General features: G+C 43.4%; 1 protein-coding gene across 1 annotated transcript in view; it reads right to left on the reverse strand.

The window, feature by feature from the left end:
- Window positions 1–1,500: 1,500 nt before the first annotated feature.
- Window positions 1,501–14,752, reverse strand: part of nars1 (asparaginyl-tRNA synthetase 1) — a 48,149-nt gene continuing 34,897 nt past the window's right edge. Inside the window, exons 13-15 of the mRNA XM_070867665.1 lie at window positions 11,981–12,112; window positions 9,102–9,233; window positions 1,501–1,940 (exon numbers count right to left, since the gene is read on the reverse strand). Coding sequence (XP_070723766.1) covers window positions 1,809–1,940; window positions 9,102–9,233; window positions 11,981–12,112 — 396 coding nt within the window. The 3' untranslated portion in view covers window positions 1,501–1,808. The remainder of the gene's footprint in view (window positions 1,941–9,101; window positions 9,234–11,980; window positions 12,113–14,752) is intronic.

The following is a 14,752-nucleotide window of genomic DNA, read 5'->3' on the forward strand; positions in this document are numbered from 1 at the left end:
GCAGGCACAATGGGCCGAATGGCCTCCTATGTGCTGTATCATTCTATGATTCTAATTCTCGGGACCTTGCCAATGTCAGAGCAAGCATCAGGTGGTGGTCCAAGTAAACTCCAGGCATAAAAAAATTCAACTGTAAATGTTCTGCAATGATTCAGTTTCAAATGGTCAGCATTGCATTTAGAAAATAAGTTCCAGTCCATAACACATTAAGTATAGCTCAGAAATGGTCAAGTTAATTTATCAGTGTTTATCTCAAGTCCCAGTGTGGTAACAAAAGCAAAGTAGAGTGGTTTAACAGAATTATTCAACCTCAGGTCCGGTGGCTTTGAACCCATTTCAAAACTTGTACAGTTAACTCGTTTCAAAGTTGCATAATTCAAGTTCTCTGATACTTCACTTTTTTTTTTTTAAAAAACACTAATTCACCACTTTGCTGTTATTCACCTAACCCCATCAACACCCCTGCTTTTTCCCCATAACCATTTTTTATTTCTCACTCATGTGTTTACCTAGCTTCCCCTTGACTACATCTATGCTATTCACCATAATTACTCCCTGTGGTAGCAAGTTCCACATTCTAACCACTCTCTGGGTAAAGAGGTTTCTCCGGAATTCTTTATTGGATTTATTAGTGACTATTTTATATTTCAGATAAATTTGCTGTGCCTTTTCTATCTACCAGCACTTCTTTCCTAGTGCTACAAATGCTGTGATGGTTATTTCACGATGTTAAAAATATTTAGGTTAAAAACTTAATGATATAACATTATAGTTAAGATAATTGCTTCAAACCTCTTATGCCTATCAATTAGAAACCCAACATCCAAACACTCCAGGAAAGAGGCAAAACCTGTCTAACTGCCTGGAATGACTTTGTAAATTGAACAGCAGGCCTCACCCCATCCCCCTCACAGGCTTCAACCCTTGCAGGAGTATAGTTCCACCTTGTCCTTAATGTGTGAGCGAGGCAGGGTGTTGGTCGGCTACTCAATCATGGAGGAAATCATAGCCAAGCCAAATGGGGGTCATCAGGCGATGTCCACAGATGCACTTTCTAGCAGGGGCCGGGGGGGGGGGGGGGGCGGGGTTCCACTGGACAGCAATCAGAAAGGGGAATGCTGGCTGAATTTTCTCTGAACTCTAGAATGCGATCAGCTAATCTTGAACTGACCAGGAAGTGAACTTGGGACCTTCTGGTCTGTATGGCTTAGTGTTACACTGGCAATGCCTTAAACTTACCAGTTAAGTTATTGGGATAGCTGCACCTGGTTCTTTCTGAATGACTCCAAAGAAACAAACATGTATATAATGTGCTGAAGAGGGGGACAATTTTCATAGTGCTATAAACAAATCAGTTTTAGGATACTGCAGCAATAAACAGCATCCTTGTAATGCATCCTTTATCTGTTACAAAAATGTCATTAGTAGTTAACTATGCATGCTTTCCAGAGACTATAATGGAAAAGGAAGTTCACAGAAAAATAAAATCCATGGACAGAACATTGTTCAGCATAATTTATTGTTGTTGTAAATCATAAACATGGGTATTCTGAAAATTACAATTACATATAAAGACAAGGGGGCTCACTGGTGACAAACATACATTGTTTTCCAGTGTTTAAGTCATTCTTAAAATACAGATAACCAAAAGCAGGGGTACAGCTGAGCATCTCTACCTGAAATTATAGCCCGTGTCTTCAGATGCAGATGGATCTGCAGTGCATTTTCAACAATTTTGATTTTTTTTTTTAAAAAGAGGCAAAGTACATTAAATTCATTTTATTTTGCAGTGTTGCACCAAGCAGATGTTATGGTTTACAACGTTGAACAAAGCGTGGGTACAAACATACATCCCGAATATGGTGTCTGTTGAGAAGCCATGTTAAGAAACGTTCCAGACCCAAGCCATAACCACCATGAGGACAAGTGCCATATTTACGCTAGGAAGAAGAATATCAATAATGAGTGTAACAGGAAATGCAAAAATCAAAGGTCAACCAAACAGGTTCAACAAGTTATTCATCATGTAGCCACAAGCTTCTACTAGAATTTTGAAGTGCATGTTTCAAAGAACAGTGCTCAAACCCTTTAGTCCAAATTTCATTTATTTTTTAAATCAGTAAATTACATTCATGAATATAAGAACATAAGAAATAAGAGTAGGCCATACAGTCCCTCGAGCCTGCTCCGCCATTTAATACGATCATGGTTGATCTGATCATGGACTCCGGTTGCTGCCCGCTCCCCATAACCCCTTATTCCCTTATTGGTTAAGAAACCTGTCTATCTCCATCTTAAATTTATTCAATGTCCCAGCTTCGCAACTCTGAGGCACCGAATTCCACAGGTTTATAACTTTAAGAAATTTCTCCTCATCTCAGTTTTAAATGGGCAGCCCCTTATTCTAAGATTATGCCCCCTAGTTCTAGTCTCCCCCATCAGTGAAAACATCCTCACTACATCCACCTTGTCAAGCCCCGTCATAATCTTATACGTTTAGATATGATCATCTCTCATTCTTCTGAATTCCAATGAGTAGAGGCACAACTGACTCAACCTTTCCTCATAAGTCAACCCCCTCATCTCCGGAATCAATCTAGTGAACCTTCTCTGAACTGCCTCCAGAGCAAGTATATCTTTTCTTAAATATGGAAACTAAAACTGCACACAGTATTCCAGGTGTGGCCTCACCAATACCCTGTATAACTGTAGCAAGACTGCCCTGCTTTTATACTTCATCCCCTTTGCAATAAAGGCCAAGATTCCATTGGCCTTCCTGATCACTTGCTGCACCTGCATACTATCCTTGTGTTTCATGCACTAGGACCCCCAAGTCCCACTGTACTGCAGCACTTTGCAATTTTTCTCCATTTAAATAATAACTTGCTCTTTGATTTTTTTTTTGCCAAAGTGCATAACCTCACACTTTGCAACCTTATACTCCATCTGCCAAATTTTCACCCACTTAGCCTGTCTATATTCCTTTGCAGGTTTTGTGTGTCCTCCTCACACATTGCTTTTCCTCCCATCTTTGTATTGTCAACAAATTTGGATACGTTACAATGGGTCCCTTCTTCCAAGTCATTAATATAGTTGTAAATAGTTGGGGTCCCAACACTGATCCCTGCGGCACCCCACTAGTTACTGATTGCCAATCCGAGAATGAACCATTTATCCCGACTCTCTGTTTTCTGTTAGTTAGCCAATACTTTAACCATGCTAATATATTACCCCCAACCCAGTGAACTTTTATCTTGTGCAGTAACCTTTTATGTGGCACCTTGTCAAATGCCTTCTGGAAGTCCAAATACACCACATCTACTGGTTACCGTTTATCCACCCTGTTCGTTACATCCTCAAAGAATTCCAGAAAATTTGTCAAACATGACTTTGCCCTTCATAAATCCACGCTGAATCTACCCGACAAATATGCTTTTCCAAATGTTGTGTTACTGCTTCTTTAATAATGGACTCCAGCACGAGCTGCTCCAAGCGTGTGACGTTTTTGAGATGGGCGACTGGGTGACGTTATCAAACCCTGGTCGCCATTTTGGAGTGTGGGCAGGAACATCGGCAGCACCCAGGTACAGAGGAGTGGGAAGTTCGGGCAGATGAGCGGCAAGTGTTTGTGGCGAGATGCGGTGAATGTTTGTGGCAGAGAAGTGGTGAGAGATCATGGCAGAGGTGCGACAGATGAGGGTACGGGGCCCAGAAGAACTGAGGGGCCCAGGAGCAGCACAGGCCAGCCCACACTGCGATATGTGCACGCTCTAGGTCAGTGCAGCAGAGCTGGTCTCCAGTCGTCTTGGTTTACCCTTGCCACTGGACCAAGACCTAGCTCTATCAAGCCTGTGTGGTGGCTGGTGTGCAACGGTCACCACACGTTAAAAAATTCACGCACAGGCATCTTCCATCCCCTCAATTGTAATTCGGGATTGGAACATCGGGTCCTTCATCGAAATACCTGTGAACTCGTGGAAGTAAGTCATCCTCATTCGAGGGACTGCCTATGATGATTATGAATGGACTCCAACATTTTCCCCAACCACAGATGCTAGGCTAACTGGTCTATAGTTTCCTGCTTTTTGTCTGATTGCTTTTTTAAAATAGGGGCATTACAATTGCAGTTTTCCAATCTGCTGGGACCTCCCCAGAATCCAGGGAATTTTGGTAAATTACATCCAATGCATCCACTATCCCAGTCACTACTTCTCTTAAAACCTAGGGTGCAAGCCATCAGGTCCAGGGGATTTATCTGCCTTTAGTCCTATTATCTTACTGAGAACCAGCTCCTTAGGTGATTGTGATTGTGTTAAGTTCCTCCCACCCCCAACACCATAGCCCCCCCGACTATCCACTTTTGGGATATTTTGAGTGTCCTCTAATGTAGACTGATACAAAATATTTGTTCAGAGTTTCTGCCATCTCCATGTTTCCCATCACTAATTCCCCAGTCTCGTCCTCTAAGGGACCAACATTTACTTTAGCCACTTTTTTCCTTTTAATATACCTGTAGAAACTCTTGCTATCTGTTTTTATATTTTGTGCTAGTTTATTTTCATTGTCTATCTTCTCTTTCTCACTCATTTTTTTTTTTAAGTCATTCTTTGCTGGCTTTCCCAATCTTCTGTCCTCCCACTAGTTTTGGCCACTTTGTATACCCTTGTTTTTAAAAATTGGACACCATCCTTTATTTCTTTAGTTAGCCATATTTCTTTGGCTATATTTTCTCTTACACACTTTCCTCCTCACTGGAATATATTTTTCTTGAGTTATCAAATATCTCCTTAAATGTACACCACTGTTCATCAACCGTCCGACACTTTAATCTATTTTTCCATTCCACTTTAGCCAACTCCGCCCTCATACCTTTGTAGTCTCCTTTATGTAAGCTTAGTACAGTGGTTTGAGATCCAACTTTCTCACCCTCCATCTGAATTTGAAATTCAACCATACTATGATCACTCATTCCAAGGGGATCCTTTACTAGGAGATTGTTTATTAACCCTGTCTCATTACACAGGACCAGATCGAAGATAGCCTGCCCCCTGGTTGGTTCCATTACATAATGCTCAAGGAACCCATCCCTTATGCGCTCTATGAACTCTTCCTCAAGGCTATCCTGAGCAATTTGATTTGTCCAATCAATATGAGGTTAAAATCATCCATGATTATTGCTGTTCCCTTTTTACAAGCCCCCACTATTTCTTGGTTTATAATTCGACCAAGAGTTGAAACTGTTCGGGGGCCTATTAGACTTCTCCCACCAGTGACTTTTTCCCCTTATTCCTTATCTCCACCCAAACTGTTTCAACATCCTGATCATTTGAGCCGATATCATTTCTCACTATTGCAGTGATTCCATCCTTTATTAATAGAGCTACCCCACTTCCTTTTCTTTTGTCCTTCCGAATTGTCAAGTATCCCTGAATGTTTAGTTCTGTCTTGGTCACCTTGCAACCACATCTCTGTTATGACTACCAGATCATACCCATTTCTAACTATTTGTGCCGACAGCTCATATAATTTGTTACAAATGCTGCGTGCATTCAGAGAGAATTTTTAAAATGTGTTTTCTTACCATTTTCTCCTGCTATGGCCCCAGTTTCTGATACACTTATGTTTATGGATTCTGTCCCGCTCTGGTTTTCGTTTCCCCCAATACTACCCTGCTTTATTGCCTTCACCTTGTTCTTTGAGCTTTTAGGTTTTTGCTCACCTGAACCCTCCCCCTACGAATTAGTTTAAAGCTCTCGCTGCAGCCCCAGTTATTCAGTTCGCCAAGATCCTAGCCCCAGCACGTTCCAAGTGGAGTCGACGGAACAGCTCCCTCTTAGCCCAGTACTGGTGCCAGTTCCCCAGGAAACAAAACCCATTTCTCCCACACCAGTCTTTGAGCCACGAGTTTAGCTCTCTGATCTTATTTAATCTATGTAAATTTGCTCGTGGCTCGGGTAGTAATCCAGAGATTATTACCTTTGTGGTTCTGCTTTTTAATTTGGCCCCTAGCTACTCATAATCCCTTAGTAGAACCTCCTTGTCTGTCCTATCTATGTCACTGAATCACGACAACTGGATCTACCCCCTCCCACTCCGTTCCTCTCCAGCCCCAAGGAGATGTCCTTAACCCTGGCACCGGGCAGGCAACACAGCCTTCAGGACTCACGCTCACGGCTGTAGAGAACTATAACTATCCCCCTAATGATACTGTCCCCTACTACTAGTTTATTTTTACTCCCCACATTTGAATGGCCTCCTGTACCATGGTGCTGTGGTCAGTTTGCTCATCCTCCCTGCAGTCCCTGCTCTTGTCCACACGGAGTAAGAGCCTCAAACCTGTTGGACAAGAGCAAGGGCCGAGGCTCCTCCATCACTACCTCCTGGATCCCCATACCTTCCTGACTCGTAGTCACACCCTCCTGTCTTTGACCGCTAGCCAAATCTGAGTTAGTTCACCCAAGGGGTGTGACTACCCCCTGGAAGTGTCCAGGTAACTCTTCTCCCTCCCTGATGTGTCGCAGTGTCTGCAGCTCGGACTGCAGCTCATCAATGTGGAATCGAACTTCCTCGAGCTGCAGACACTTACCGCAGACCTCAATGGGATCCACCAGCTCCCATATAGCTCACCAAATTTCTTTAAAGGCTTCAGCTTGCATCTTCCAAAGTCAGAAGGTGGTGGGTTCAAGCCTCATTAGGATGCTTAAACACATAATCTAGGTACAGTTATGCATTGTCGGAGGCACCATCTTTCAGATCAGACATTAAAGCAAGGCAAGTCAGCCTATTCAAGGATACATAAAAGGTCCCATGGCACTTTTCAAAGAACAGCAGGGAGTTCTCCCAGACTCCTGCACAATATTTACACCTTATTTACCACCAAAAAAAATTAACTGAGTCACAGTTAGGGTACAACATATAGGTCTGGTCACATTACAGAAGTTATGATTCCACGAGAGGGTACAGAGGAGATTTACGAGGCAGTTGCCAGGACTGGAGAATTTTAGCTACGAGGAAAAACTGGATAAGCTTGGGTTGTTTTCTTTGGAAGCGGAGGGGAAATTTAATTGAGATGTATAAAATTATGAAGAGCCTAGAGTGTATGGAAAGGACCTAGTTCTCTTCGCGGAGAGATTAACCAGGGGCCATAGATTTAAAGTAGTTGGTAGATTGGAGGGGAGTTGAGGAGCAATCTTTTCACCCAGAAGGTGGTGGGGTCTGGAATTCATTTGAAACGGTGGTGGAGACAGAAACCTTCATCACATGTAAAAAGTACTTGGATATACACTTGAAGTTCCATACAGACCAGGAGCTGGAAAGTGAGATTAGGCAGGATAGCTTCTTTTAGGCTGGCACAGACACAATGGGCCGAATGCCGCCTCTTGTGCTCTAAACTTCTATGATTCATCTCATTGAAGTTTGTAGGAACTTGCTGGCTACAAACAACTTGCATTTATATAGCGCCTTATGGCTGCAATGCTTGCGCACATAACAGCAAATGTACTTCAAAAGTAATTCATTTGCTGTGAAATATTCTGGCATGTTGCAAGAATGTAAAATATGTTAATAAATGCACACGTTCATTTTTTTTAAATTCACACAGATTCAATCCCCACTCTGCTGTGGGGCCGGGGCTAGCTGTTCTACATTTCACCTTTAGCTTCAGTGCTCTTAGGTTGCGGGAGAGGGAAAAAATGTCCAAGGGTCTTGCTTTTGATTGTTGCCCACTGACCAGTTTTGGAAGAGCACAGGAATGAGTGTCAATTGATGACAGGACATGGCTTGGCTGTAATGTCCCGAGAACTGCCAATGATCACTGCACCAAAAAAAAAGGCTTGCACTTGTGTAGCACCTTATCACAACATCTCAAAATGCTTCACAACAATGAATTACTTTGCAGTGATTATGGGATTCTAGGTGTGCAAATTGCCAACTTTTCCTTTGCAACAATAAACAGCAGAGAGACAAACAATCAATTTATTTTTGGTGACAGTGTTGTCCAGGGCATTGAGTGAACTCATTGCTTTAAAAAAAAAAATGCATCTCCCAATTGGACAACTGGAACATGAAGTAGGGACTCATGTAATAGTACAGTGTGCCATCAGTACTGCACTGAAGTTTTACACAAAATTACAAGCTCAAGTCCTTGAGTGGAGCTTGAGCCTGCAACCTCCCTCCTCAATTAGAGGCAAGAGTGTGGTAAAGTGGCCCAAACTGACATGGTGTGTACCTCACACACCAAGATTAGCCACTTTGGTAAAGTACCAAAAAAATAACATACACTCATGAAACTGTGACCTAGTAAGAAATCCACATCTTCAGGAGAGGGGAAGGGACAGTTACCAGGAAAATGAGAAAAATAGACCCACGTAAAATTAAGCCGATCAAATTAATAGTTCACTTTTAGGGAGAAAATTCAATGTTATAAAAATTTCAGAGAAATCTAGAAATTGAAAATGAAGATCCAAATGAATAAAATCAGGACCACAATATTATTACACAGATTTATTTAAATTAGTAGCAAACAATTACAGTTATACCAATTTAAACCTTTCAATCTCAAATTGGTAAAAGATGTCATATACCAAGTTACTGGATTGTATTTTATTCAACTGGGAGAGGGGTGAGGGGAAGAATACACTTTTGTTTTTCATATGAAGGCGGAGGTTGGTAATGTCCTGTCATCAATTGACACTCATTCCTGTGCTCTTCCAAAACTGGTCACTGGGCAACAAAAGCAGGACCCTTGGACATTTTTTTCCCTCCCGCAACCTAAGAGCACTGAAGCTAAAGGTGAAATATAGTACACCTATCACTGGCCCCACAGCAAATGCACCTTATGGTGCAATACTAACCTAAAACAGGCCAAGGAGTTCCCAGGTTTGTTTACTAGCCCCATGTCAAGCAACATAGACATTGGGGCCGGGGGGGGTTTTCACACAAGCAGCACTTGCACATATATCCAGAAAATGGGTGCTCGCAGATGCTCACAAAAAGAGTCAAAAACAAGAAATGTAAAGGATAGTCCCCTAAATCTCCCTGCGAAGAAAAAAGGCTATGGACTTCATTCGATAAGTAGTCTAATAAATATTATTCCAACTTACCTGGTCAGTGTACCAGTAGTACGGAGTGGGATCAATGCCTTCACGTTTGTAACCTTCCAACAGCTCCTCGCTGTCCCAGATACGCATCGACCCTCCCACAATCTCACCGACATTTGGCATTAGCACGTCAACCTCACAAATTAAAAGGAATATTTAATATTAGTACAGCATTTTAAATCTGAAAATTTCCAATATTCACATTTTATTTTACAAGCAGAAAAATCTACTGCAATGCCACTGGCATCTTTAACATAGATCTTTTAACTACAAAATGCAGTTGCTTTCCAACAGAGTTTTTTCCCCCTTCTGTTTCGTAGACACTAGCAACCCACCCGTACTTTATTCAAGTGCCCATTCTTCACACAAGGACCTCAAAGGTGCGTGGTGATAAGCTATTCTGAGTGGGAGGAACTTGGAGACCAATTGGTCCTCATTCCACCTCTATATATGAACGCTTTCCAGCTGGGGTCACTCAGTAGTGATCATCAATGTGAAGCCTGATATTTTTCCTCTCTACTCTAGGGGTGCCAAGACAAATGGTGAAGCCCTTACTGCCAATCTAATTGAAACCAACTCACAAAATAGACTAGGAATCGAATCTGGGACCTTTGTAGTCTGTATGGTGCAGTATCACACCAGATGTATATTTATACTTCAAAATTCACTGACTGCAGTTGAAGTAAGTTGGTGCATAATTAAAAACAAAAATACCTTGTTCTTCTGGAAAAAAAAAAGTATCGTCAGAAAATGCACAAAGATGGTTTCTCCACTGGTTCAGGTATAAATGCACTGCACAGTGCGTTATTAAGCCATACAGAGCAGAAAGGTCACAGGTTCGAACTCGGTTACACACCAGGTGAATTCAACTAGAGGGATAGCAAGAACATTACAATTGGCCTCAGCTAAAGAACATAAAAATCAGTCAGGTTTCCTGCTTCTTTGGTCTAGTGACACCTGCTGGAAAGTGCTCATGTATGTTAAGTGGGTGAGGCCAGGATCATGTCCTCACTGTTGAGTTTCGAATATGAAGAATTGCCACTTAGTTGCGTGAAGGGGGGAGCTGACACCACTCGAGACAAATGCCTTTACGAGGAGAAAATGAAAACAAGAAAATGTGAAGAAAAGCTTTTCAAAAAATGTCACCATTGCATTCAAGCATTCACATGACAGTTTCCACATCCTCTCCTTCAGAGACTGCCTAATTCCACCGTTGCAATGTCATCCATATTTACTGCTATCCGAGTACATCTTTCACCGAAACCCTCACTCATGCCTTGATAACCTCCAGACTCAACTATTCCAGTGCTCTCCGAGCAAGACTCTCATCCCCCACCTTTCATAAACCAGCTCATTCAAAGCTCTGCTACCCATAGCCTCGTCCACACCAAGTCACACTCACCTATTATACCCATCCTTGCATACCCATTCGTTCCTAGTCCCCCAATGGCTTAAATGTAACATTTTCATCCGTGTTCTAAACCCTCCATGACCTTGCTTCTCCCCATCGCTGTAATTTCCTCCAGTCTGCCGACCCTTCGAAAATTCTCCATCCTCTTACTCTGGCCTCATGTGCATTCCACTCCCCCTTTGTCTCACCACTGATGATTGTGCTTTCACCCACTTAAATCCCAGTCTGGAACTCCCATTACAATCACCTCAGCCTCTGTCCTCCTTAAAACCCATCTCTTTGGTCACCCCTCTCAATTTCTTCTTCTTTGGCTTGACTTTGGATTTTTCATACACTTCTGTCAAGCACTTTGAGCTATTTTACCATGTTACACAAGAACGTAAGAAATAGTAGGAGTAGGCCATTTGGTCCCTCAAGCCTGCTCTGCCATTCAATAAGATCATGGCTGATCTGATCTTGGCCTCAACTATACTTTCCTGCCTGCTCCCCATAACCCTTGACTCCCCTAATGATCAAAAATCTGTCCATCTCCACCTTAAATATATTCAATGATCCAATCTCTATAGCTCTCTGGAGTTCCAAAGATTCACAACCCTAAGAAATTATTCCTCCTCATCTCCGTTTTAAATGGGCGACCCCTTATTCTGAAACTATGCCCCCTAGTTAAGGTACTCGGGTACCTTATGCCCGGTAGTTCTAGATTCCCCCATGAGGGGAAAACATCCTCTCTGCATCTACCCTGTCAAGCCCCCTCAGAATCTTATGTTTCAATAAGATCATCTCTCATTCGTCTAAACTCCAATGAGTATAGGCCCAACTTGTTCAACCTTTCTTCACAAGACAACCCCTTCATCACAGGAATCAACCTAGTGAACCTTCTCTGAACTGCTTTCAATGCAAGTATATCCTTCCTTAAATAAGGAGACCAAAACTGTATGCAGTACTCCAGGTGTGGTCTCACCAACACCCTGTATAGTTGTAGCAAGACTTCCGTACTTTTATACTCCATCCCCCTTAGAAGGCCAACATTGCATTCGCCCTCGTAATTACTTGCTGTACCTGCATGCTAACTTTTTGTGTTTCATGTACAAAGACCTCCAGATCCCTCTGTACTGCAGCATTTTGTAATCTCTCTCCATTTAAAATAATAATTTTCTTTTTTATTCTCCTACCAAAGTGGATAACTTCACATCTTTCCACATTATACTCCATCTGCCAAATTTTTGCCCACTCACTTAGCCGGTCTATGTCCCTTTGCAGATTGTGTGTTGTCCTCGCAACTTGCTTTCCCACCGATCTTTGTTGAAGGCATTATATAAATATATTATTGTTGGTTGACATATGATGGCAATGAAGTCAAACATCTCAAATGTAATTTCTTCTTTACATACAATTTGACAACAGTAATTTTAGGATTGGCTTCAAATACACTTCCATGGTCACTTCATAATGCAAAATCTAAAGCACTCACAGATTCGGTAAGCCGGCAATCCTCTGGGCAGCGCTGCATGTAGAAGGATTTGATTTCAGCAGGAAAACGACACAGGAGTATTGGCTCATTGATTGCATCAGTCATCAGTCTCTCTGGAGCCTCTGGGATATCCTGTGACAGAAAGCCATAAGTGTTCATCTGAAGTATTAATACGCTGCTATTAAAGCAACTTGGATATCTGCATACATGTACATAACTGTTTGAACACTATTCTTTGGCCGAGAAGAACTTTTGGGAAAAATATCACGCATTGGGAATTAATTGTGCTTTTGGAGGATCAGATTGGACTTTAGAATCACCCAGATCAATAAGATTACTTGTGAACTACTCAACTGGAGCAGCGTCGAGGAGGTGCGTGGAGAGGCCGATAAAAGGCACAGTAGGGAGTCCGGGGCCCAGCGTCGGGAGCAGCGTCGAGGAGGTGCGTGGAGAGGCCTTTAAAAGGCACAGTAGGGAGTCCGGGGCCCAGCGTCGGCGGCAGTCGGGAGCAGCGTCGAGGAGGTGCGTGGAGGCCTTTAAAAGGCACAGTAGGGAGTCCGGGGCCCAGCGTCGGCGGCAGTCGGGAGCAGCGTCGAGGAGGTGCGTGGAGAGGCCTTTAAAAGGCACAGTAGGGAGTCCGGGGCCCAGCGTCGGGAGCAGCGTCGAGGAGGTGCGTGGAGAGGCCTATAAAAGGCGTACTTGTGCAGCCACAGGGAGAAGGCAAAAAAGAAGTAGAAAGAAATCAAAAGGTGACGTCACAGCCAAGAGGGTGAGTGATTGGCTGGTGATTGGTGAGTAGTTTTTCTTTTTTCTCTTCTATATCAGTGAGTAACTTTTAACATTGTTGTTGCCAATTTAAGTGTATCTAAGGGTTAAGTCATGGCAGGAGAGCTCGGTCGGGTGTTATGCTCCTCCTGTACCATGTGGGAACTCAGGGACGACACCAGTGTCCCTGACGACTATATTTGCAGGAAGTCTGTCCACCTCAAGCTCCTGACGGTCCGCGTTGCGGAGTTGGAGCTGAGGGTGGATTCACTCTGGAGCATCCACGATGCTGAGAATGACGTGAGTATCACGTGTAGCGAGTTGGTCGTACCGCAGGGAAAGGGTCCACAGCCAGATAGGGAATGGAAGACCAACAGGAAGAGCAGTGCAAGGAAGGTAGTGCAGGAGTCTCCTGTGGTCATCCCCCTGCAAAACAGATACACTGCTTTGGGTACTGTTGAGGGGGATGACTCATCAGGGGAGGGCAGCAGCAGCCAAGTTCATGGCACCATGGCTGGCTCTGCTGCACAGGAGGGCAGGAAAAAGAGTGGGAGAGCAATAGTGATTGGGGATTCAATGGTGAGGGGAATAGATAGGCGTTTCTGCGGCCGCAACCGAGACTCCAGGATGGTATGTTGCCTCCCTGGTGCAAGGGTCAAGGATGTCTCGGAGCGGGTGCAGGACATTCTAAAAAGGGAGGGAGAACAGCCAGTTGTCGTGGTGCACATTGGTACCAACGACATAGGTAAAAAAAAGGGATGAGGTCCTACGAAACGAATTTAAGGAGCTAGGAGCTAAATTAAAAAGTAGGACCTCAAAAGTAGTAATCTCGGGATTGCTACCAGTGCCACGTGATAGTCAGAGTAGGAATCGCAGGATAGCGCAGATGAATACGTGGCTTGAGCAGTGGTGCAATAGGGAGGGATTCAAATTCCTGGGGCATTGGAACCGGTTCTGGGGGAGGTGGGACCAGTACAAACGGACGGTCTGCACCTGGGCAGGACCGGAACCAATGTCCTAGGGGGAGTGTTTGCTAGTGCTGTTGGGGAGGATTTAAACTGATATGGCAGGGGGATGGGAACCAATGCAGGGAGACAGAGGGAAACAAAAAGGAGGCAAAAGCAAAAGACAGAAAGGAGATGAGGAAAAGTGGAGGGCAGAGAAACCCAAGGAAAAGAACAAAAAGGGCCACTGTACAGCAAAATTCTAAAAGGACAAAGGGTGTTAAAAGAACAAGCCTGAAGGCTTTGTGTCTTAATGCAAGGAGTATCCGCAATAAAGTGGATGAATTAACTGTGCAAATAGATGTTAACAAATATGATGTGATTGGGATTACGGAGGTGGCTCCAGGATGATCAGGGCTGGGAACTCAACATCCAGGGGTATTCAACATTCAGGAAAGATAGAATAAAAGGAAAAGGAAAAGTAGCATTGCTGGTTAAGGAGCAAATTAAGGCAATAGTTCGGAAGGACATTAGCTTGGATGATGTGGAATCTATATGGGTAGAGCTGCAGAATACCAAAGGACAAAAAACGTTAGTGGGAGTTGTGTACAGACCTCCAAACAGTAGTAGTGATGTTGGGGAGGGCATCAAACATGAAATTAGGGGTGCGTGCAATAAAGGTGCAGCAGTTATAATGGGTGACTTTAATATGCACATAGATTGGGTTAACCAAACTGGAAGCAATACGGTAGAGGAGGATTTCCTGGAGTGCATAAGGGATGGTTTTTTAGACCAATATGTCGAGGAACCAACTAGGGGGGAGGCCATCTTAGACTGGGTGTTGTGTAATGAGAGAGGATTAATTAGCAATCTCGTTGTACGAGGCCCCTTGGGAAAGAGTGACCATAATATGGTGGAATTCTGCATTAGGATGGAGAATGAAACAGTTAATTCAGAGACCATGGTCCAGAACTTAAAGAAGGCTAACTTTGAAGGTATGAGGCGTGAATTGGCTAGGATAGATTGGCGAATGATACTGAAGGGGTTGACTGTGGATGGGCAA

Source organism: Pristiophorus japonicus, chromosome 2 (genome assembly GCF_044704955.1).
Source record: "Pristiophorus japonicus isolate sPriJap1 chromosome 2, sPriJap1.hap1, whole genome shotgun sequence".
NCBI lineage: Eukaryota > Metazoa > Chordata > Chondrichthyes > Pristiophoridae > Pristiophorus > Pristiophorus japonicus.